Source organism: Kwoniella europaea, chromosome 1 (genome assembly GCF_036810445.1).
Source record: "Kwoniella europaea PYCC6329 chromosome 1, complete sequence".
In the NCBI taxonomy this organism is placed as follows: Eukaryota; Fungi; Basidiomycota; class Tremellomycetes; order Tremellales; family Cryptococcaceae; genus Kwoniella; species Kwoniella europaea.
In genome coordinates, this window is record NC_089487.1 from 564,233 (window position 1) to 588,074 (window position 23,842).

Here is a 23,842-nt window from a genome sequence, read left to right on the forward strand (position 1 = left end):
ACAATACCCATTAACATAATCTACTACTGTCTTCCCTCCATTCAAATCGATCTGGGCCAATATGGGATATTGGACCAATACCAGATCGATCGAAGCGATTGAACATTCGTTACATAGATAATCTTTTGCTAAATCTTGGAATTCACCTTGAACAATTTGACCAACTTGGTCGAATGTCGTGTTAGATAGATCAATAGATTCAAATTCGGCGTGAAGTTCTGAAGAAGAAGAGTTGAGGGTTTGTGAGAGGTAAGTTAAGCAGTATTAATCATCCCTAGCCTCTGAGATCAGCAAGATAATGGTCAAGTTAGGTACTGTAAATCCCTCACTCACTTCTTCAAACACGATATCTCCCTTTGAACCGAATAACTTCCAAATACCTCATAAACTATATCCCTTGTAATTCCCAAATATCCCAACTCGGTTTGACAGCCAGTCCAAATGGTATTGGCAGCGTTGGTAAGAGATTCATCTGTACATGGATCGGCAGCGCATGAGTTAGTGAGGTATGAATCGAGCGAGGCATCGTCGGTGATTCCTAAAGTACCATGGTAAATCAGTCCTTCAGTATATCTACAACATACCGTCTACTACAGTAGCTTAAGATTGCAAGGAGGTGTGAAGGTGAGAGTGGGAAGTAGGAATACAAGAGCTATCACCAATTGGGAATGAGGTACTCACCAATCAAAGCTTCATAGAAGACATTGACCCAATTCAGAATCAATTGAAAAAGTATTTTTCACAGCTGTTTGACATTGTTCGGAGATCCTAGAGGTTGATTCCACAAGATAACATTAGTATCAGCATCGAAAGACCGATTCACCTCGTGATCGAGAAGCATCCACGGGGAGCTGTAATGTACGATGACTGGTGAATCATCAATCAACTCCACTTACAAGTGCGTTCAGTACCTTATCAGACAGAGCAGCCCAATCAGGTTGACTTGTCGATTGAGCATTCACGAAGCCCATCATACCGAGGGTGGTCGCTTCCATCAACAAAGTCGATTTGGTGAACATACCTGGTACTCTGTATATCAAGGTAAGGTGTAATCGTAGAACAGTGATTCAGAGGTATAAATCAGTGGATTGTTAGTGTCATGAAATAAAGAGTCGGATAAGTCCATCCCACAAAGACACCTATTTATACCTTTTCCTCTCGATATCTTATTCTGGAATCGTTGAGCATGATGTGTGATCGATCTTTTAGCTTCTTAGCATACCATCACCATCTCGGTCTTCCCGAAACTCCGTGATTAATAGCATTACGTCAATGATCCCGCTCAACACCGCTACACCGAGATGGATCTTGATCCGGATCAATGCATGACCAAAAGAAGCAAAGACGGTGTGAAATGACCTCATGCCATGCAACAAGTCTCCGACGAAGCACATATAGCTTGGTGCGACGAAAGCACGAAGGCGAGGGTTAATGTCCGATCACACACATATACTGTACCCGTCGGCGTGGCTGTGCCATATCACAACAAACTTTATGACTTATAATATTGCGAAAGTACTGTGTGCCATCATCTGTGTCAAGTACAAGAGACAATTCGATTACATAGACTAACATATAATCAACCACGATATCCTTTGACCTAAACCTCGCTTACCACATCCACATCATCCCATACCAACATGAGATAATTTACTCCACATACTCGAGTTATCGGGCATACGGATGTCCCTTCATTGATTATCGCTTACCACCGTTGGTCCCGGTTTCGGCAGGAAGTTGATGGTAGATCCCATACCTATCCGCAGGGAATAGAATTATCAGTAACGTATGCTCTTTCCCTTACTCGGTCTGGGACATCCGGGATCTGACTTGGGTCCAGTCGCGAAATCACTCACTTGCTAAGGATGTAAGGGATACCAGCGAATTGAGGTCCATACCTAGCTGCATTATCGTAAAACTCATACACAGGGATAGCGTGAAGTTTCATATTGACCGGAACGGCGAAGGTCTCTGCGTTGGGCGTCCCAAGGTTAGCCTAAAGGCGTATCAGACTGAACAGAAACTATACTGACTGTTAGGAGGGAGTTCGACCAAGTAGAGTTTCTTACATTCTTTCGGTTGAGAAATGTGAGCAGGGATGTAAGGGTACTATTTCAATTATTTAGCTTACTACTCTATGCAGGGGTCTCAGAGCTCAGCTTCTTGGTAACTGACATAAAATGTATCATAGTTAGGTCTCCACCAGGTACTTAACAGATCACCAACCTTCCAATCTCCGCCAGCAGGACTGATCCAGAGCGTGCCATCGCCACCGGTAATTTTGGTATTTCCATCGAGAGGAGTGGTGATTCCTTGAACTTCAGTCATTTTACCTGCATGGATGAGAGATGGGGTGAAGGGAACACCGAGTTGCTCGTTGAGTCGAGTGATAAGACCAGAAGAGTCGGATTCGACGGGATCAAGGTATCCCCCGGGGCTAAGCAATTGCTATCAGTTTTTGATCAATTCTGTCATCGGTTTAATGATAGCTGACGTTACTGCATAAGAAGGAGAGTAACCTCACTTACAGCTTATAGAATGCATTGGCAACCTGCAAAACCAATACGTGAGGGAAGTCGTGAACCTGATACAAAATGATCTCACGTCAGCTTTCCCATCAAGACATTTCCGATGAAGCTGACTCACATTGACCAGCATGATAGCTTCTACTGATCTTCTTATACCTGATTCAGCATATTGATCTTCAAGTCGTTTGAGTCGAGCGGTAACCGAATTATCTTCTTCAGGTTGAGATTCTCTTTCGCTAAGAAATGGGAATAGCTAGTCATAAGCGGTACGAACACCTCGGTGCGCCTTATCACAGAGTAGATAAGTTCCGAGGAGTGGCCGTGGAGAAGCAGAATGATAGTAGGTGACAAGAGAATGAGAGTTGATAGGATGGTGAGTGATCTGATGCATAGTCCAAACCATAACCAGTGGTAGAAACGTTCACAAGGCAAGAGGGAAGACAAAATTAATAGCTGAGGTCAAGAAAGAACCAGGTCTTTCAAGTTCTTCTATCTCGAATCAATACTGTCTCATAGTAGAAACTAAGCTCAGTAGGGTTAATTGCACTCACATGAAAGAGTATCCAGAGAGAGGATGGCTATACAGGTAAACAATGTTTGTAAGCTACGTTATCTCGTGCGACACAGAGGTACGGCAGGCGAGCTTACACGTTGAGTGTTTCCAGAGACATTGTACTGTCTTTACCTTATTAGTTATGGGAATTGATCAAGATAGGAGTAGTGATATGTAGATGAATGAAGAGAAAGATCAGAAAAGTGAAGACAGCCGCGTTGACATTTTATACTACCACCATAATCAAACGTCAGTCGAGTCAACCCTCGTGCGACGCTATTGATCAGCGCACGGACCTCCTTTGGATCTGACATGGATGATATCATCACTACTCTGATTTACAGTATTATATACACGTTACAAATTATGAATATTGATAATCACCATACAACATTAGTTCGACGGACATGATACGAGAATGACACACCCGTATCTACGCATAAGCAGGTAAAGCTCCCTCACCATCTTTAGCCTTCCATCTACCCTCTTCATCATCTACGAAATGTACACTCTTGTGTTCTTTCCCACAACCTGTCACAGGACATCTAAAAGTGTATTCATCAGGTCTGGGAGGATCGGGTTTCTTCACTTTCCTACTGGCATTCTTTCTTCTCCTCTTCTTTTCAGGCGTTCCATCGGTTGTTTCATGTCTTATAACCGAAGAGAGCTCTTGGGGGGTTTGAGGAGTTTGCAAGGAATTTAAACAATATTCATCTAATAAATGTCCACACCTCAATACCCATAATTTATCACTTGGCGATTTGTATGCTGAAGAAACCAGTAGAGGTAGATGACATTCTGAACAGATCAGACATTCCTTCTTTTTGATTGTATTGTTCTTTATGATATTCCCTTCATCATCCAATTCGATAGGTTCATTGCGAACGACAGAATCCATATCGAATTCATTGGTGAATCCTTTCGTAACCATTGTTTTGGGATATGATGGAGGAGATATTTTAGATAAGATCGTTTGGATATCTTCTTGTTGCTGTTGATGTCTTATTCCTCCTCCGAACATCCCTAATCCTCTAAGATGAATTCCCATTTCCATCTCTGCCATATCGGGATCACCTCTCCCATTGGCAAATCTAAAGATTTGTCCGAAATGTGCGGGCCATCCAGGTGCCCCAACGTTGTTGAGTTCGTCAGCTGGATTTTGAGCTTGAGGAGGAGCATTACGTCTGAACAAACCTCCTCCACCTAGACCGATTCTTCTTGGTGGAACAGGTACCGCGACAGGTGGAGAAAGGATTTGTCGCCGTCTTTCGTCTTCTTGATCGTTGATTATCGCATCGTGCGCTTCACCCCTTCGATCTAGAAGCTCATCGATTTCTATTGGTCCATGAACAATATCAGCACGATCAACCTCCGAAAGATTCCAGGATGACTGGGTCAACAACTCACCATCCATCATTCTCCTAAATCTACCAGGCGAAGGAGCCCTCAAAATCATACCCCGCGCATTGTGATTGTGATTCGCTCTTTCTCTGATCGCTCCATGAGCTTCCGGTGGTTGAACACGTCGTAGTATATGTCGAAGATTAGGAGGGGGATTAGGATTAGGATTTGGATTTCTATTCTCTCCAGTGAATACAATATCATCATCACTATCATCGTCAACCTCTACAATTGTATTTCTTCTTCCTGACGGTCTTGTCGCTGGTTGTTGACTATCCCTACTTCCACCCACACCTGCATCTGCATTTCCATCAGGTTGGCCTCTCCTCCTATCTTGAAGAATCTGCGATAAACCCCTCTGATCACCTCGTCTAACATCCAACGTCTCGTCCAAGTTCCTTCGTCTGTTAACGGCAGCAATATGGTTTCCGTTTCTAGGCTCAGCAAGAGGTGGAGAAGGTATGTCTGGATTATTTCTAGGTCGGTAGATAGGTCGGTTTACAAGAGGTGTATCCCCGAGAGATGAGTCCGTGTCTGAGCCTGATTCTGATGATGAAGAGGGCGATCTTCGTCGACGGTAAGATGGTCCGGCATGATGTACGTCAGGGGAAGAAGAGAGGGAAGAGGATGAGGGACTACCAAATACTGATGAGACTTCGGGAGAGTACGACATTGCGATGAGACGATGAGGAAAGACGTAGGTGGTAAGAAAGTTGAATAGGGTGCGTGAAGGGGGGAGTTGAGTTGCGGTTGACTGAATTTTACTATCACCTCACCTGCTGATTTAAAGATGAAATATTCGGATGTGACTGTTCGCCCTTTTTGGTGAGGAGAGTACAGAAGACTCCTAGCTATGTTTCTCCTGATATGATGGTGAGTTGACAAAGAAACAAGGTGAAGAATAGACAAATTGGTTGCAGCTCAGCTTTGACCTCCACTCTGATCCCAATCTTTCGTTTTGGGTGGCAAATCGAACAAGAATTGATTCCGTCATTGTAAGTGGCATATCAGATTGAATGTCCATTCATCCGTATAGCAATGTCATTATAAAGGTATGATTATATGTATAGCTATTAAATGCGATGTAGTCACCACAACACATGTGCTTTGCTCCCCCACTTTCCTATACCTTCCTCCACTATGGTTTCTCGTTTTAAGCAATCTACAGTTATCCGCTTAATGAACAGTCTTGTTAGGTGAGAACTTTGATCTCGCCCTCAACTTCGGACCGAAGATCATCAAGACGATAGGAATGGGAGCTAAAAGCAAAGCTAAGAACCCGAGGAGGGAGGATGCCCATTGAGCTGAACGAACAAATGATGTCAGTGTGGCTTCAAGTCGGAGTAGTAACGAAGGGAGAATAACTCACTTCCTAATTTTTCGTACATCTGAGTAGCGAAGAGAGGGCTACACATTCACATATCAGAGAGGTTAGCTGACATTCCTATTACAAGCGTCGATTGGGATTTATCAACTTTTCTTAACTTACAAAGCAGCACCGAATAACGATCGAACGATAGCTAAATGACAAAGTCAGCATTTTGTCAATAGTATGTCGATCCAGAATAGTCAACTCACTCGCTCCGGCCAAAGCACTAGCAGCCGACCAAAGATAAACATCGATAATATAGTTGAACCTGTACACATAACCCAATCCAGTCAACCAACAATGTCCGTACAAGTTTGTTTTTGCTTGTGAGATTGGGAAACAGCACTTTACTTACAGGGAAACGAACATTCCCAAAGTCCCAATACCAATCAATCCACCAGCAATGACAGGTGATATCCAATGAATTGAGCTGTAAGAGGTCCATCCAAACCAGAACATGGAAATGACCAAACTCCATCCTGAAATTACACAGAGTTCCAATCTCTTCTCGGGCCGAGGTGGGAGTGGTGCGACTTTAGCTGCATGTCGTTGGTAACGAGGTTCAATCACTGTCATAAATCTATAAAAATTCACCATCAACATCAGCAAAGCACAATCACATATAGTGAAGAGGCGATGGAGCAGGAAGAGTATGAAAGACTCACAGAACGACACAGATTACACCACCCGTGAAGAATCCCAAGAAACAAAGACCATTCTGAAGATTGTTGAACCCGTGATTGATAACGAACTGCATAAGAAACCAAAACGAATGGTTAGGTTTACACCACATTCGAAAGATGTGTTTTTTTTTTCAGTACTCACAACAAATGGATAAGCTTCAAACAGGAGATACACCACACCGTACACGAAAGACATGTACATCGTGACTGCCAACAACATAGGTTCGAGAGCTACACCAATACAAAATAGATGGTTAGTCACCTGAATTATCTTGAGAGAATGATACGATGACTTACCGAGGATGACAAAAGGTTTAGCCAAGATATCATATAATCTGGATTTCCATCTATTATCTGCTTTTTCGACTGTAAACAATAAAGCGTAAAGTCAATATATGACTTGGATCATAGACGAGGATAATTCTCCAAAGGTACTTACGAGGTGCATACCATCTTTCTTCCTGAGTATCTTTCCTTAACCTCTTCGCTTTATGTACCAAGATCTTTGGTGCGTATGTCTCAGGAACGAACACAACGATGACTGCCAAACAGACTCCAGCAAAAATGGTAAGAATCCAATAAACCCATCTCCAATTCTACCAAATCAGGTCCCGAATCAGATCAGCTATGTATACTCCTTGTGATAGTCGTATGTGACATGGGAAACGAAGGGAATGAATGACAAGGCAAAACTTACAGTACCGGTAACCTGGATAGCACCAGCTACGATTGGACCCACACTTGGACCAGCGAATGGAGCCAGTGCGAAAAGACTCATTGCTTGTCCACGATGATCTGTATCCCAAATATCGGCAATCATAGCACCTGAATTGGTCAATGGTGCAGAAGCGAATATTCCACCGAGTAATCTAAATATCAAGATTGATGCGGTGTTTTTGGAAAGGGCACAACCGACTTGCATACCCGTGTAGATGATGAAAGATAGGATGAAAATGGGTCGTCGACCGTAGGATTCGGATACTACAATGGAAAAAAATAAAGATAAGTTCATTCAGTGTTACTGGATCTTTCCCCATGAGGTTGGGTGTGGAGTGGTACCACTCACAAGGACCCCATAGGATAGGACCTATACAATAACCAGCCACAAACAAGGAGATCGTGAGGACAGCAACTTCTTGGGAGAAACCGAAATACTCCTCCATGTCTTGTACGATACCGGAAGGTGAGGATGAGGCGAAGGTTGAATTCAGTACGAGTAACCCGGCGATACCTGTTAGTCCCCATCGGTAAAGGACGCCCCAGTTCTGTAATACGACAAGATGTCAGTGTCAGCGTCACTGTTCAAGAACGAGAAGATTGGAGGATAAATGAGCTACCCAGGCTGGTAGGCCATAATGAGAAGGTTTCCTAAAACCAAAACTCACCTTCGGATTGATCTTCTCCCCCGGCTCAAATTTCACAGCCCAAGGATCCGGACCTTTCTCTTCCCTCTCCTGATCCCTCTCATCCTCTTCTTCCCTACTTCTAAGAGCCCTCAGACCCATCTCCGCGTCACTCCCTGTGGGCGCTACACCTCCAAATGGACTAACAGCTGGAGGAGTTGAGTATTGCCTCGAAATGGGTACCATGCCTACACCTTGGACTGTATCCGCGCCAGATGCACTATGGGTATGATGCTTTACCTGTGTACCAGTTGAAGTCCTTTCGATCTTGGTCAATCCATCCCTCTCTTCTTCTTTGTGCGATTTACGTGATGAAATCCTATGTAACCCATGTCCATGTCCATTTTCATGGTCATATCCATGTTTCTCGTTCAAGCCTAACTCCTCTCTTGCCAACAATCCTACATCTTGACTTCCCTTTTCACCGATCGTACCAGCTTGATAATCTTTCTGATCCCCTTGGATACCCTCAAACGCTTTTGTACCTGGCTGAGGCTGTCCGTGTAATCCCCCTGCTCCAGCAACTGGTAAAGTCGGAGTAGGGCTTTCCGACCCCGAGCGAGATTCGTCGTTTGTCATAGGTGATTTCTCGCTGGTCAGTTGCTCGTGAGCTAGAGGGTCGATTGGGAAGGTCGTAGGGGCTGTTCGGGTGTGCTGTAAGACGGGGTGAGTAGGGTCGAGAGGTTGAGGAGCGACGTTTAGGTCTTCGTTGTTGTTGTGTGTAGGGTTAGAGGACGAATGAGCACCAATGGGCGCACCGAGATCGAGTGGATTCGGAGACGTAGACATTTTGAGGTATGGTGACGTTAGTTATTCTTGTTCTTACTGTTTTCCTAAAAGAGTTTCTGGATTTCTCCAGTCTTCAAATAGTCAATCGCTCTATAGATTGATGGCGACTCTCTATATCTCAGAAAGACTGTTCGATGTATGACTGAAGATACCTGTTGTACAGCGTGGACAGGTGAGATACTTTATGCTACAAAATGTAGAAGGTGATATAGGGATACGTTCCGTTGTTGTTACGATATATCAACGAGTAATGATTTGTAAGATTTTTCGATAAATCTTGAAATGAGGCTTGTGATTTTGTGATTTTGTTCTATTTCCGGATCATGCGGATCATGGACCAGATCAAATCAGGATCACTCAACGAAGCATGCGAAACCTCGGGTACGGCCGATCAAGTCAACGATATGGATAATCAATTAACAAATGGGACAGACAGTGTATCATTTGCATGCTTTTATTCCATTCAGGTGAATGATAATTGAGATACACCCACAGCCAGTGGTTTTACTTTCCTTACTCAGCATATTATCGCATCGGACACCGACCTAGGTCATGAGTGGAGTTTCAGACGGAAAACCGAAAATTAAGCTTACTCCCTGCCTGTGATGTACCACCTATCCGGATTGAGCCGCCGTAACGGCCGTATAGGGAAATTTTGATGCAGCTCGGCATATGCTAGATCCAATGGAATGGAACAACACATCCAGCGCACTTTATCGGCGGTGATACTCTTACATTTTGACAAAGGTATCCAGATGACAGGGCTTGAATTGCGACCCTACGGGCATTGTACATATAAGTATGACAGACAAACAGTTGACATCGTGCTCTGGTAGGCCATCCCCTCATTTGGGAAGAAGATACAAGCTTCAAAGGCCTCTCTCTGTACTGCATGGATACTCGTAGCTGGAATTTAGCAGGATAACCTATTTAAACTCGATTGCATCTCGATCGGCAACAATGACGTCAGGGCTCACCTGCTTGCTCGCTCACCCGGCACTTCGTTCTCGTTGGGTACTCACCATGATTCATCTTATGACCATCGTCGCATTGATATAAACCTTTCATCATTGACTGCTTTCCTATCCTCAAGCAAACGAAACATAATGACACCAAACTCTACCAACCCCACTGAGGCACCTCCGCCATATCAACCCGGAGGAGCAAGACCCAACGTATCCGTTACCACGCCCTCAGGCGATGTTCGAACCACTTCTCAAGATGCTGTAGCACAAAATCGACCAGGTCACCAGAGAGCTTCCTCGAACGTATCTGACGTGAGCGATTTGACCGACGAGGAGCAAGATAAACTTGATCCGAAAGAGGTGGAGATGAGAAGAAGTATGGATGATGAGCAGAGGGATTTACCTGAAGGTTGGGTAAGGTGTTTTGATCCGAAGTGAGTAGGCTTCCTAGTGGACATTTATCATTGGATAGATGAACTTGGATGGGCTGGGCTGAAATTGACCTGTTTGAAATAGACAACAACATGCTTTTTACGTTGATGAACGTACCAAACGATCAACATGGTTACATCCCTATGACGATCCCGAGTTTCTCAGGAGTTTACCTACTACTCATCCTGCCCACCCGGAATCAAAGGAAGGTCAAGCTATAAGAAAGAAATCAGAGGATGAGAAGATCTTACAAGATAAAATCAAGACTACCAAAAGTACAAAGGATGGTAGAGAACAACAAGGACAACAACAAAGTAAGAATGTGGTTTCTGGGGATGAAAGAAACTGGTTCCAGAAGAAGAAAGATAAGTTAATTGGAACTAAGGAAGAGAGAGCGAAAGCGAAAGAAGACAAGAGGAAAGCAAAGGAAGAGCAGAGAAGGAAGATGATTGTGAGCTTTCGCTTTGAGCGTAAGAGGCGATGGAGCTAATGATCGAGGTGCAATAATAGGAAGCTCAAGCTGCTTATCAACGAAGAAGGCAGGAATTGATCAACCAACAACTCAATGATCCTAATATCCGTAAGTACACCAAAGCTGTAGCTACACTTGGTCTATGCTTATACCTTTGCTCTACTAGGTCGTATGTATGCTAGCGATCCATATATGTACGCTGCCCCTTCCACACCTTTCATGAGAGGTGGAGGGATGTACGGTAGTCCATACGGTTATGGTGAGAATCTCTCTGGATTCCTTCTGCTCATGGTGTAAGCTGACACATCGGATCATTTAGGCTACGGCGGTGGATACGGTCGAAGAGGTTATGGAGGAATGGGTATGGGTGCGCCATTGCTCATGGGTGGTGGGGCAGGTCTTTTAGGTGGAATGTTATTGGCAGACGCTATGACTCCCGGTGAGCTCATGGCTATATCCATTCTGCTATTCACCACTGGATTCATAATGCTAATTCAGCAACATCGTGAACGTAGACTATGGAGGAGGTTTCGGAGGTGGTGGTGATTTCGGTGGTGGTGGTGGTGACTTTGGTGGCGGCGGTGATGGTGGTGGGGGTGGATTCTAAACGATGTAAGAGTAGATATTTGTAGATTAATATGATTGTAGAGTTAGAAACAGTAAATAGTATCTTCGTTTAAATATGGTTATATGTAGTGGTCTATCTCTGCGTTGCGTCCACATTGGAGGACTTCTATACACGATGCATAGGCTACAAAATATGCTTGACAAGTAATGCGATATGGGCTGTGTGGTGCTGTGGGGCACCGGCCAACGCCAGTCGAGTGCCGATTGTTGATGTTTTCGAAACGTTGAGTGAACAAGTGAACGACGTCAATATGATGGTGACAACAACGTAAATGATCACAAAATAGCATCATACAGAATTCACCTCAAGATTAATAGAGGATGTGAATCAAACAGACCTTCATCACTACCAATTCAGACGAACGACTCGGATCATATTTCCAACGATGCAATCCTCGCGTCCGCCAACATTTCGGCGCCCCTCAAACCTCTCTATCCGACCTCCTTCACCTAATCTACAACCAATCCCTGGACAAGGTCTTAGCACACCTACGAACCTTACCAACCCCTATTCCAACCTGTATTCGCCCCGTCGAACGGCCTTACCGCCTTCTCCCACGCACTCAAACGTGTCTTATGCAAGTCGTGGTTCCTCTTCGGGAGTAGGTGTGGGAAACAGAGATGATTATCCTCCTCCTCCTGTACCTAGTAAAGGTAATGAAAAGGATAAAAGATTACCTGGAATACCCAGTCCGCATAAATATCAGAGTACCAAAGGGTCGGCCACGGGGGTTTATGATAACAAATTGGTGAGTTGGCGTGGTGGTGTGGTTCCTTTCATACCTGTGCGTGCTAGGTTTAGTTATATGGTATCAAAGGCCCAGGAGATGCAGATGCTCAGGTATTCACTCGACTCTTTATTCATTCCTTATGATATCTTCTCGATATCTAAGTCTGAATAACATCATCGCACTCGCTAACATGCCCTCACCATCACTTTCCAACGCAATCTTACAGGTTTCTTCTACCCTCTCTCACCTCCCACCATTGCCACCTCTCTCTCCCGTACCCATCTCAGGATCCTCTTCATCACTACATCCAACCGCCTCTTCGAGCCACCTACATCCCTCACCCAGACCATCAGTGTCGAACCAATCTTCCTCCGGGGGCATAGTAGTCTATCCAGATGGTACCCCTCTAACAGACCATCAGCACCATCAATATGATCTAAGTGGGAGGTTAGCAGAGTCCATGACTATGGCTCATTCGAGTCCTAATAGTCCATGGAGTCTATTGACAGTACATGTCTTACCGCTCTTTGCGGGTAGTGCACTCAAAACACCTTTAGAGGATTTGAAGTGAGTCGCAGTAATTTGTTTAACTTCAGTATCCACCCGGTGTTTGCTGACAAAGCTGCTCAATCTTATGTAGTCACTTGTGTCACTCTCATATCATATCGACGTCTCAGCGTTATCCACCTTCCCGAATAGTCTCGCTTCTCACGGCGGATCTAAGGGAATTCATAGCTTCTGGGATGTTAACTCTGAAAGCTAAGTTTGAGACGCTGGAAGAAGGAAAGGTGGTCAGTAGAGCTGCAGAGGTGTGGATATTCTTCTGGGCGCAGGTATTACCCGTAAGTTCGAGTACTATCGTATCCACTGGTTGGGAAAGTTGTCCAATATCAAATTATGTTGATGGTTTCGATTTATGCTATAGTACGTAGAAGGAGTTTTCCTCCCATTCACACAACTTCGTGATCTCCCTTCAACAAGTTCCTCAACATATCAGACCTCATCAACATCACCTATCCCCGTCCGTCACTTACTACTATCCGGCTTCCTCTTACATATCTTACTTCCTTTACTCCCCCGACTAATCCCACAAATCACAAAGAATACCAATACTTCCTCACCCATTATACCCAATTCGTATCCTCCACCTACCACTCAGGAATTATCAAAGATCTTACAAATGTCGTTGGTTCTGTCCACCCAAGCTAGATATTCTTCGTTCTTCACTGCCATAGCTACAGATCAGGAAAAAGAGAGTCATGATGAGGAAGTAAGAGAGAATGTGGAGAGTCTGGGCAAAGCAGTTAGATGGAGATTGAATCAGATTGAGATCGAATCTCAATTACCTTTACCTTCTAACAATTCCAATTCACCTATCAAGAATTCACCCACCCACATTATTCAGAAGTCCGGATCTGGGTCGACCGGTGGTTTACAGAGAGGACCTAGTTTGAGTCAATCTGGAAGATATAGACGCAGAGGTTGGAGAGCATCGGCTAATTTAGGATTGTTGAGTTTGAATCAGTACCCAAACGAGAATGATCGGCTGTCAAGACAGAATAGTGGAGATGTCTATCAAAATCTCAATTACAAAGATAGAGATAAGATCGATGAAGAAGAAGGTGATGGTCATGATGGACAAGAGAATGTACCATTATCGAGATTACGAACGAATACCAATACCAGTATGAGTGATTCACTTGTTCCGCCGATATTCCCAAATGGTGGCTCAGGTTTGGGATCGGGATCGGTGATTTCGATGGGATCTACGATAGTGAATGGTGGATCAACAGTGGGAAATAGTTCGACTGTAACGGGAGGAAGTACGATAAGAGGTGAGAGTCTAGCTTCGTACGGGGAAACTCCATCTGCATCTATGATGAACCCCCATACCAACTCGACAAGAGGTGCGAATGAGATGATGTATGGTAGACCTGTACCCAGGAGAGGAAGGGCAGAGAGTGAAGGAAGTGAAGTTGTTGGTGTTGGCGCGAGGAGTGAGAATAGGATATGATTATAGAAGGTCCATCTCGAGATGTATACTGTCTGGTCGTACCAGGACAGGAGGATGTATCAGATACGATATGTTATCTGATCTGATCTGATCTACTCGCGTGTGTCTATGATGTATGATGGGAAGTACTTTACCTTGATTCTGACACTGCGCACGGACCATCAAGCCGTCAACACACACGTACATCACATCAACGAACAAACACCAACACACATCTCGCTTATCTAATCCCTTTTCCTTCCTCCTGTTCTTCACCCTTCATCAAACCTTGACACTCTTGTAAATATCACTCCTGATTAGCTACAACATCACGATTCACCTACACAGTCGCTCTTTCTCTTTGACCTAATACTGGCTAATGGCCGCTAGACAACGATGGACCCCGAACAACCTCCTGAGCCAGCTCACCTTACCGTTCGAACCATCGATTCAGCCCTTCACACCCCATTAGTCAGAAGGGGGTCAGAATCGGATCTTACTGATCATACCCGAGTACGAATTCCCTCTGCAGTCAGAGTCGGTAGACGTCGGTCTGCGCCTTATTTACCTTCTGAGCTGTCAGAGCGACCAATCGAATTCGCATCAAACACCGAGGAGTTCTTTGCCCAATGTCATATATCCGATGTCAGAGTGATGTCCACGCCAGATTTACCTTCTTGTACACTACATTTCACAAACTTCATATATCGACCTCTCTCTTCCATCACGGCCTATGAACCTCCGATACGTAGCTGGTACAAGAATCCAAGGGATAGAAATAAATGGATAGTTGATGAACCGCCGAAAAGGAAATTCAACCAATTACCATCCCATTTCATGTGAGTTTATATTGCTAATTCGAGTAAAGTACATCGAACATACCATCTTGATAAGGGAGATTTAACTGATCTATCGTTTGGATATTAGGGAATGGATATATACATATCTCCCGATACATCAAGATCGAGTGAACTTCGCCCAAACATCTTCCAAACCTATGCAAGCTTATTTCAAAATACGCTGCCACAAGTATGGATTCGGTAGACCTTTACTTGAAGTAACAAAGAAGACTTGGATTGAAGTATGGGACGAAGTGAGGAATCATTGGAAGACTTGTGATGTACCTTATTGTACGAGTGAGCTACAGTTCCTCCGCTACTTTTATGTTGAGAGGTACACAGCTCATATCGATGCCTTGTCAGATGCAGGAAGGAATTTGGGAGATATGCCATTCTCTCCTCCCATCAGCGTGGAAACTTCTCTAGTACCTTCCGGAGAAGCTACACCGTGGTCGACAGATACTGGTGTTAGTGATTCGCCAAACACATCACCAAGTCAGTAAGTCCCATCGACAAATTTAGATTGACTCACCCGATCAGCTCTGATAGATCATGACATTACTAGACTAGATGCCGCATCGATTGACTCTCACCAAAGAATCACCGCAAATCCTCTGATCGAATACTACATTCAGTCCGAGGGACAGGTAGGACCCGATAAATTTCTGGGTTGTAGATTCCGGAAATCAAGGAAGAGGATCAGTCTGAAGGAGATTAAGGGTGAGTATTGCTGAGCGTCAGTGGTGCAAGCTGCTCGATGGCCTGACAAATTTTTCTTTATCTTCTTGCCTTTCGTTTCATTCGAATCTAACCTGATTGTCGCTCACATAGACCGCATCAGCGATTTTCTCCATCGCCGACCCCATCACTACACGCCCCCACCGGAAACCCTTCATGATCATCCTTCTCTCGCTTACGCACTCTTGAACGATCCGCCACAGTTGTCTCTTGTGGTCAAAGTCAATATCGTTTCGGGTAACTGGGGTGAGATCAGATATGGATACTATGTTCTGCACAATGCGGATGGAATCACACTATTGGATGCCATGCATTCATTACAGCTAAGGTGACTTTTTCTCCTGACCTATATACTCATGTCTGGAGTACCGCTGTACTGATTGATTTTTCATTGTACTAAAGTATGAACCAGAACATCAAACGTTTCCAGAAAATCCCAATGTACCAAAACATGTTGGTTGAAGATGAATACAAAGCTGTTCGAGATACCTCGGCTTATCTGCGGATGAAGAGATTATTCAATAGGAAAATTCAGCAGTTTGCATTACGGACTCGACCTCGGTAAATCCTAAGTCCTCTTTAATACTGTTGCATCTGTATCAATCAGAAGTGGCACTGACCGGACCTAAACCTATTCCAGTTCTGTTAATAATGATGTCAGCTATCTCGGATATTCGGATGAACAATTAAAAGCGGACTTATCTGGGCGATATAGAGATTGGGCAGAATTCGAAATATGGTTCGCCGCTCAGCCTGTTCCAGCTCGTACGTACCCTCGAAAACACCTCAGACAGTACACTCCACTAACTTGTCGTCTGACTTTAATGACTAGCCTTCATTGACAAGTTCTCGAATTGGTCAGGAAGAGTCCGAAAGAAGAATCTCGCACCATGGAATCAACTCCACTTAATGCCTGGTAGTGCATTACAAGTATTGAGTAATTCAGCTTGTGAGTGAACAGACCATTTGTAATCATAATTTTTCGGTTAGCCTTTATTGACTGGATATTTAACATCATACACCGCTGCAGTACCGGACTTTGTTCTTCAACAAACCAATCTCCCGAAAGTTTCCGAATCACCATGGGATGCTATCGACCTGCCTCCCATTCCTGAGCCTGGATTTCTCCCCAAAGAAGGACCCATATACGAGTCACCTCAAGAGATCACTCCTCCTCCTGAAGATTCAGGATCTCCTATCCCTCATAGCATGCCCATAACTCCTGAGAGGAGGGACTATCGTTCACCCCCCGGGCATAATATCGACTCCAGATATCTTGTCTCGCCCAATGAGACGGAAGAATCGGAATTGCTCCAGACTCCCCCTCATCCATCCGGCAGTTCCTCGAGTCCACGACAGATCTCATCTGCCGTACAGCGGGGACAGGAAGGACATGAGGGACAAGAGGAAGAAGAAGAACCTGTTACTACTGGATATGCGAGTTCCGGAAGGACATATTCTCCGCCGCAGAAACCAGAAGGATACGTGGCTGTGCCAACTCCGAGAAGGAGGGTACCACTCAATCCTATTCAGGAGTTATCTGCTTCTGGCGGAGCTGCATCCAGTGGAGGAGGGACACTACAGCTTGGTGGTATGTTAGAAACGCAACTGTAACATGAGGAACAGGGTGGTGGCGGAGAGGCTTCGACTCCGCAAGCTGGTCAAGATGTAGGTGTTGCTCCATCCTCAAGTATACAACAAAGTGGTGGAGCAATTCAGCCATCAGCTCGATCTCAAACTTCTTCTCGATCTGGTAGTCCTTCCAATGATCAAAGTGGACCGTCATCACAGCCTGGGAATCAGAATATGCCATAGGTGGAGGTGAAACTGATAATTTACAAGCAAGTTCATGATATTATTTCTCTTAAGATCCGACGTGAAAAGTCGATGAGGTCTATCGATTGATTCGAAATTCTCTAACTATATATTTAGTTTTAGTATAATGGACATAGATGATCTCTCTAAATCTGTTGAATCGGTTGTTCACTTGTACTTGTTCGAATTCAAAATATGTTCTTTGTATTTTGTGTAGCGTTAGCATAAATTAGTATCATATTGTACATACTGACCTCGACGTCATAATCATTTCGAATGAATAGTATAGTCACTTGCCAAATACGTTGGAATTCCATTGCTGTATAGTACTACATTAAATGAATGAAATTTGATGATCATGACTATAATCAACTGTACTGATATGGTATCCTGTGGTACGGAGCAACCAAGCAATACATCCCTTTCTCTTAGCAGCATACAAGATAAATATCTAGCTTAAACACGTTCACTCTCAACTTTCTCATAACCTTTATTTTTACTTTTCAATTTTGCCAATCTCTCTTTACCACCTCCATAGAAATATACTCCTAGACCTACGGGGATAACCAGGAAACCAACCAACAATATCAAGTATTTCAAAGGTGATGAGAGTGTAGGGTAACTTTCAAGTAGATCGAGGTCGGAATCAGGTTCGTCCATTGTGTGTTCTTCCGAGGCAGTATTGTCTTCCTCGGTGGTGGTGATTGGGACTACATCATCTTCGTCCTGTTGGTTTTGTTGTTTGATAGGTACGCGCGATGTTGGGGGTTTAAGGTGAGTAGGTATGAGTGAGTGAGCGATCGTATTCGTAATGTAAGTTGATGTCCAATCGAATAGGTGATATAAAGATAAAAATGTAAAAAAAAATGCATAGCTTCAGAATTTATTCTCTTGTATTTTGTTTTGACATCCCGCCCACGTCCAGCCTACCGCTGTTTTTAGATGGAAAATTATAATTCAACACGGAAAGGTACCTGATTGCCTTCTTCATCCGTCTCATGTTCAATTGGTAACTAAATAACAACTCCATTGTTAGCTTGACCACTCCCAGGAGAAAACAAAAAGCTCACCTCTCCTGAAGCGACGATCGTGACTTGTTCGGTTGGTTTATCACCTCGAGCAGTCTTGACGCCCTCCATGGCGTAGACTACGTCCATACCTTCGATGACGTGGCCGAAGACGACCTAAATGGACAAGAGATTAGCACCTTGGGTTGACATGTCCTATAAAGGGAACTATGGTGTGACCTGGATATGGATACTCACGTGTTTACCATCCAACCATGAAGTCTTGATAGTACAGATGAAGAACTGATTGGATCGGTGTCAGTTGAGTTACTTCACTATCTGTGAATCAAAACGACAACTCACTTGAGATCCATTGGTATCTCTACCAGCATTAGCCATGGCTATATACACACTACTTCAGTATGATCGTACAGCTATATAAGAGGGTGATAGGCTATCACATACAGAGTACACCAGGACCGGTGTGTCTTAATTTGAAGTTCTCATCTTCAAACTGTGAGAATTTGCAGTATTGTATTAGCTTGTGAATCCGACGAACTGAGGACAACGTCAGCTGAGGGAGAGGCACCCACCTTGTTGCCGTAGATGGATTTACCACCCGTACCATCACCTTTGGTGAAATCACCACCTTGAATCCTATACATATACAACTTTATCAGCTCTGCCCATCTCCAATCTCCCATAGGCAATCATGTACATTCCGAATTACTCTAGATGGCCCACACTCACATGAAATTCTTGATGATTCTATGAAAAGAGGATCCTTGATATCCATACCCCAACTCCTCACCATCGGCAGTCTTACCCGTACATAATGCTCGGAAGTTCTCTACTGTCTTGGGGACGGTTCTACGAACATCAGACCGTTGTCAGCTTAACACCTCATCATCTGATTCAATTGTAGTTGACTCACTTTCCGTATAGACCCATCACTACCCTACCGAGGGGTTTACCTCCATGCTCAACATCGAAGTAGACCTGTTTTGGAAATCAGTCAGCTTGATCTTCGCACCAGTCGGGAATTGCAGCTAACCTTGTTGGTGATGACTGGACCTTTGGCTGCATCTGCACTTTCGATGATGAAGAGGAGGGCAGCAAGGACAGCGGCTAGGATGGGCAAGAGGGATAATCTGGCCATTATGTTTATCTCAAGATGAATGGAAGCTGTATGCTCGAGATGAAGAGATAGATGCGAGACAAAGGTAAAATCCAGTCAATCGCAGTAGTCTTTCTCTGTAGGAAGTGAGTTGTGAACGTGGAGGTCGAGTCAAGGCAAGTTGAGTTACCCAAAGGGGTAATATTCAAAGGTGGGCATGGGTCTGTGCACGCGACGCGTCGAAGTGATTTTGAAAATGTCAATGTCAGCCATCGTAATGTTCATGTTCAAGGGTATAAAATAGCACTCAGATACTCTTCTAATTCGATCTTCCTTATACACCCTCCTCTTTCTCATACTTGTCTTATTCCGAAATACAATCACACCCAAAATGGACGACTCCGACCCTATATACACATTCTTCCCGGACTCCCTCAACTCTTCCTCCCCCCAGACGATCCTATACGAAGCCCTCAACCTTCCTTCTTCAGCTACCCAAGAAGAGATCCGAAAGGCCTATAGGAAACTTGCACTTCAGTATCATCCGGATAAACATTCCCATAAGCACGATGATAAAGAGAAAGAAGAGCTGAATAAGAAATTTCAGAGGATCGGTTTCGCCTATACGATATTGAGTGACGAGAAGAGTAAGAAGAGGTATGATCAGACGGGTAAGACGGATGATAAGTTTGAATCGGTAGGGGATATGGAAGGAGGGTGGGAAGCGTACTTTGAGGGGCTGTTTAAGAGGGTAGATAGGAAGATACTGGATGAGGATAAGGAGAAATATCAGAGTGAGTTGAGTGAAGTCGGGTTTATTTTGAGTCCAGTTCCCTATATTCACTTTACAGGATCAAACACAACAGAGATATACTGTATTATTTCAGCCATCACTCAACTTCCTTTTCTCCATGCCATACTTTCACAAGTAATAGACAGTACGCTGATCTACATATTGTCCCACAACAGATTCATCCGAAGAGAAATCCGACCTAATTTCATCATACAAATCCTCCAAAGGATCTCTCCCTACCATCCTAAACTACATCCCCCATTCAAGCTACACTGACGAAGATCGATTCATTCAAATAATCAATTCACTCATCAGATCAGGCGAGCTGGAATCGACCGATAGATGGGAAAAGACATCAACCGATCTCAAAGCGAAGGAAAAACGACGTAAAGCAGGTGAGAAAGCTGCGAAGGAAGCTGAGAAGCAGGCCAGAGAATTGGGTGTGTGGGAGGAATTCTATGGTAATGGAGAGAAAGGTAAAAGGATGTCAGACAAACAGGAAGAGAAAGGGGAAGGGGAAGGGGAAGGGGAAGGGGGATTGGCAGCTTTGATATTGAAAAGACAACGTGATAGGGAGAATGGGTTGGATGCTTTGGAAGAGAAGTATAGGAAGATCGAAGAGGAACGAACCGCTAAGAAGGCTAAGAAGGGGAAGAAGGGAGAGAAGAATGGACAAATGCCAGTGAGTGATTACTTCTGCTCTTCCCCGGAAGATGTCAAAGAATTGGAGTAGATGGCATATACATGATACAATAAAACGATGGATGGAGGGTATCATATGGTGTTAATTGCCGAAAGTCGAAACAGGACTATCATCTGAAAATCATATGAAACGAAACACAGTGACACAGCTGATGATATACCCTTCCTCTGCCATGGTAGGACATAAGCGATGCAGATTTCGAAGCTTTACAATCCAAGTTATTCTCCAAAAAGGATAAAGATGAAGAGAAGAAGGGAAACGGGAAGAACAAGTCCAAGTAGATTCCTTCTCTACGATTTTCCACCTCGTCTTTAACCAAATCCAGTCTCAGTATGTACAGTAAATGTAGAACCTATCATCTGTTGTATAAGTATAAACCCCACCAGATCTCAAGAAGATTCATATATCATTATTTTCCGTCCATTACCTAAAGTGTGGTTATGCATATAGAATATGACATTACATCAAGCTAAAACAAACAGTATCATACTGTACATACAAATTTACCTAGTACATTCATTCATAGAACCCAACGTATCAAAATGCCGACCTATCATTCAATCTCCAATCCCTTAATGGACCCCACCAACTCCATCCCGATCCTGCACGCGTATCATCATTCCTATTCCCATTGGTATCTTGATTATTACCCCTTGTCAATCTATTCCTTCTCCTATTACTATTCCGAGCATTAACGTCTGAAGATGAATTGGATGAATCTATATCTTCCCATTCACCTTCTTCCTGGCCTGAAGCTTGCGTTTGACGCTGTACTTGAAGTCTTTCACTTTGATCTCTCGTATTTTCTACTTCCTTCAACCGCTGAGGTACATCTGATTCTTGTACCTGCACTTGCGAAGGGGTATCTTCCCTTGATCTTGATCTACTTCCTCTTCTACTTCCACTCGGTTCATTTTCATTTCCATTCCCACCAGCAGTCCCACCCAACAACCTCTCTTCATTCAACCTTTCCCCAGCCTGTCTAAGTCTTCTAGCAGATTCTTCATGTTCTCTAATCCCGAACCTACCCAATCCCCAACCTATATCGTCAACCCCACCTTCTTCTATCCCCCTCTCATACCTTATCGCATTCGCATTGGGATTCGTGGAATTCCTTCTACTACCTTCTCTATTCTGAGGTGGTGGAGAAGCCTCATGGAATACCCTCTGTCTCCTTTCGGCTCTAGCTAGAGCTTGCTGCTTGGTAGCTTCTTCATGAGCTTTACGTAACTTTCTCAGATAAATTACCAACAGTGTAGTAGGGAATGATAATAGCTGAGAGAGATTTTTAGGAGGATGTAAAGAGGGTGTAGCGGATGTAGAAGAAGTTTCGGATGTGGTGGAAGTTTGACCTTGTCTAGCGCGGGAATGAGAGTTCGTAAGAGATCCTTCATTTTCATTTCCAAGAGCTATCGAATCAAATTCCACATGTTGTTGTTGTTGTTGGGTTGATCGATTTTGATTCTGGTTTAGGTCATCTAATTCGATCGCACCAGATTCAGCGAGATGATCATCATTGTTCTCCCTATCCCTATCCCTATCCCTAGCTGTATTCCGCCGGGTCAGAGTTCCCGAAGCATGACTTGCTACTCTGGTAGATGTCTTGAGGATAGAAGTTACTCCAGATGTGAAATTATCTGCTATACCAGATAATGAGGTCGCTCGTAGTCTATTAGCACCATTGGCATTGTTTGCCCCTCCTGAACCGGAAGCTGCTGATCTAGCTCGAGAGGCGGCTTTGGCAGCTTTGCGTTTTTTCCGTTCGGCACGTTCCATGATATCCTACGGAGCGAAAAAAATAAATTATAAGATTGTGTCAATTGGATGAAAATCAAAAAATAGATACATGACTTGATCAAGAGCTTCAATCAAAGACGGGTATGATGGGAAAGAGGGACAAAAAACTTACCTCAACCTCCCCTATACCCATCCCACTACCAACCCACCACCACCATCCTAACCAGATCTGCCACAATACAGCAGCGAATAGTAAATGCTGTAACCAGTCGATCCCATCTTCAGCGACCGCAACGAAATTGAAACTTGTAGAAATGGCCGCAAGGAGCAATGACCCGAATCCGAATACTGCTGTACCACCATCAAACCTCCATGCTCGTCTTCGGTTGACGAAGAAACCCCATATGACCAGGGAGATGGTGAAGATCAACAACAGAGTCGAGTTGAATACGTTTCGAATCGCGTCGGATATGTCTAATACTGTTTGATGGGGCGAGAGGGCGGAGAATACCAATGCTGATGATGCTATTGCTAGTGGACCTATATACATATCACAAACAAATAGAGTATAATCATAGATTAGTAAATGGCTAGAGTGTTGTATCAGCGGATTTGGCTGAGTGTTGGAGGATAACGACGATCTTGATTATCACTGATATCAGGACGGTGAGGATAGAGAGTAGTTGGAGGATGTAATTCAAAGGAGCGAGGGGATAGTGGTATTGCGTTGTGACTACGGTGATATGGTAGGTTATGAATTAGCATTTGTCGATGATGATGTAATTAATCCTTTGCACGAAAGATGCAGGAATGAGTAGTAGGGAGAATAGAGCAAGAGACAACTCACATAAGAGATGTATCAACAACACACATAATAGTGTAAATGTAATTCCATTGACCAACAATTGGATAGGTAAGGTATATGCAAAGTTTGGTTGATATTGCAGATATGGATCCGGTTCAACTATACCTTCCGTTATACCCAGTACATCACTGAGATTCATCTTGGGTTGAAGGTATCGTCGAAAGCGATCCGGAAGGGATGTACCGAAGTAGTTCGATCAGAGATTGATTTGACCTTCTGCTGAGCAGTCTTCGTATGTATGTGAAAGTGTGTTTCTTCACCTTGAAACTCTCATTTTGCTTG

At 44.0% G+C, this 23,842-nt stretch overlaps 12 protein-coding genes across 12 annotated transcripts; 4 read left to right on the forward strand and 8 right to left on the reverse strand.

The window, feature by feature from the left end:
• Window positions 1-264: 264 nt before the first annotated feature.
• Window positions 265-1,019, reverse strand: V865_000208 (uncharacterized protein; the record flags this gene model as incomplete). Its single annotated transcript, XM_066224040.1, has 5 exons — window positions 265-274; window positions 334-538; window positions 682-690; window positions 824-851; window positions 897-1,019. 5 exons carry the CDS (start codon window positions 1,017-1,019, stop codon window positions 265-267), a joined length of 375 nt encoding a protein of 124 aa, XP_066080137.1.
• Window positions 1,020-1,852: 833 nt separating this feature from the next.
• V865_000209 (uncharacterized protein) lies at window positions 1,853-3,199 on the reverse strand (the record flags this gene model as incomplete). Its single annotated transcript, XM_066224041.1, has 7 exons — window positions 1,853-1,971; window positions 2,034-2,109; window positions 2,176-2,437; window positions 2,529-2,584; window positions 2,647-2,764; window positions 3,080-3,106; window positions 3,177-3,199. The coding sequence occupies 7 exons, from the start codon at window positions 3,197-3,199 to the stop codon at window positions 1,853-1,855; spliced, it is 681 nt and encodes a 226-aa protein (XP_066080138.1).
• A 315-nt stretch (window positions 3,200-3,514) lies between these two features.
• Window positions 3,515-5,155, reverse strand: V865_000210 (uncharacterized protein; the record flags this gene model as incomplete). Its single annotated transcript, XM_066224042.1, has 2 exons — window positions 3,515-4,416; window positions 4,489-5,155. The coding sequence occupies 2 exons, from the start codon at window positions 5,153-5,155 to the stop codon at window positions 3,515-3,517; spliced, it is 1,569 nt and encodes a 522-aa protein (XP_066080139.1).
• Window positions 5,156-5,658: 503 nt separating this feature from the next.
• Window positions 5,659-8,726, reverse strand: V865_000211 (uncharacterized protein; the record flags this gene model as incomplete). Its single annotated transcript, XM_066224043.1, has 12 exons — window positions 5,659-5,786; window positions 5,852-5,889; window positions 5,972-6,002; window positions 6,061-6,119; window positions 6,207-6,431; window positions 6,517-6,602; window positions 6,677-6,765; window positions 6,832-6,900; window positions 6,974-7,130; window positions 7,232-7,515; window positions 7,601-7,799; window positions 7,920-8,726. The coding sequence occupies 12 exons, from the start codon at window positions 8,724-8,726 to the stop codon at window positions 5,659-5,661; spliced, it is 2,172 nt and encodes a 723-aa protein (XP_066080140.1).
• A 1,106-nt stretch (window positions 8,727-9,832) lies between these two features.
• V865_000212 (uncharacterized protein) lies at window positions 9,833-11,202 on the forward strand (the record flags this gene model as incomplete). The annotated part of the gene is made up of 6 exons (XM_066224044.1): window positions 9,833-10,125; window positions 10,208-10,574; window positions 10,634-10,703; window positions 10,762-10,854; window positions 10,915-11,034; window positions 11,111-11,202. The coding sequence occupies 6 exons, from the start codon at window positions 9,833-9,835 to the stop codon at window positions 11,200-11,202; spliced, it is 1,035 nt and encodes a 344-aa protein (XP_066080141.1).
• Window positions 11,203-11,608: 406 nt separating this feature from the next.
• On the forward strand, window positions 11,609-13,967 carry V865_000213 (uncharacterized protein; the record flags this gene model as incomplete). The annotated part of the gene is made up of 4 exons (XM_066224045.1): window positions 11,609-11,971; window positions 12,180-12,520; window positions 12,594-12,795; window positions 12,879-13,967. The coding sequence occupies 4 exons, from the start codon at window positions 11,609-11,611 to the stop codon at window positions 13,965-13,967; spliced, it is 1,995 nt and encodes a 664-aa protein (XP_066080142.1).
• Window positions 13,968-14,342: 375 nt separating this feature from the next.
• Window positions 14,343-17,338, forward strand: V865_000214 (uncharacterized protein; the record flags this gene model as incomplete). The annotated part of the gene is made up of 10 exons (XM_066224046.1): window positions 14,343-14,785; window positions 14,874-15,082; window positions 15,149-15,284; window positions 15,351-15,505; window positions 15,617-15,851; window positions 15,926-16,084; window positions 16,164-16,288; window positions 16,356-16,472; window positions 16,554-17,114; window positions 17,181-17,338. 10 exons carry the CDS (start codon window positions 14,343-14,345, stop codon window positions 17,336-17,338), a joined length of 2,298 nt encoding a protein of 765 aa, XP_066080143.1.
• A 456-nt stretch (window positions 17,339-17,794) lies between these two features.
• Window positions 17,795-17,998, reverse strand: V865_000215 (uncharacterized protein; the record flags this gene model as incomplete). The annotated part of the gene is made up of 1 exon (XM_066224047.1): window positions 17,795-17,998. One exon carries the CDS (start codon window positions 17,996-17,998, stop codon window positions 17,795-17,797), a length of 204 nt encoding a protein of 67 aa, XP_066080144.1.
• A 290-nt stretch (window positions 17,999-18,288) lies between these two features.
• On the reverse strand, window positions 18,289-19,504 carry V865_000216 (peptidyl-prolyl cis-trans isomerase B; the record flags this gene model as incomplete). Its single annotated transcript, XM_066224048.1, has 9 exons — window positions 18,289-18,351; window positions 18,409-18,522; window positions 18,604-18,648; window positions 18,709-18,746; window positions 18,811-18,859; window positions 18,939-19,002; window positions 19,096-19,215; window positions 19,280-19,344; window positions 19,400-19,504. The coding sequence occupies 9 exons, from the start codon at window positions 19,502-19,504 to the stop codon at window positions 18,289-18,291; spliced, it is 663 nt and encodes a 220-aa protein (XP_066080145.1).
• Window positions 19,505-19,853: 349 nt separating this feature from the next.
• V865_000217 (uncharacterized protein) lies at window positions 19,854-21,239 on the forward strand (the record flags this gene model as incomplete). The annotated part of the gene is made up of 3 exons (XM_066224049.1): window positions 19,854-20,256; window positions 20,432-20,937; window positions 21,138-21,239. 3 exons carry the CDS (start codon window positions 19,854-19,856, stop codon window positions 21,237-21,239), a joined length of 1,011 nt encoding a protein of 336 aa, XP_066080146.1.
• Window positions 21,240-21,495: 256 nt separating this feature from the next.
• V865_000218 (uncharacterized protein) lies at window positions 21,496-23,245 on the reverse strand (the record flags this gene model as incomplete). The annotated part of the gene is made up of 2 exons (XM_066224050.1): window positions 21,496-22,740; window positions 22,868-23,245. The coding sequence occupies 2 exons, from the start codon at window positions 23,243-23,245 to the stop codon at window positions 21,496-21,498; spliced, it is 1,623 nt and encodes a 540-aa protein (XP_066080147.1).
• Window positions 23,246-23,285: 40 nt separating this feature from the next.
• On the reverse strand, window positions 23,286-23,699 carry V865_000219 (uncharacterized protein; the record flags this gene model as incomplete). The annotated part of the gene is made up of 2 exons (XM_066224051.1): window positions 23,286-23,428; window positions 23,543-23,699. The coding sequence occupies 2 exons, from the start codon at window positions 23,697-23,699 to the stop codon at window positions 23,286-23,288; spliced, it is 300 nt and encodes a 99-aa protein (XP_066080148.1).
• Between the last annotated feature and the right edge of the window lie 143 nt (window positions 23,700-23,842).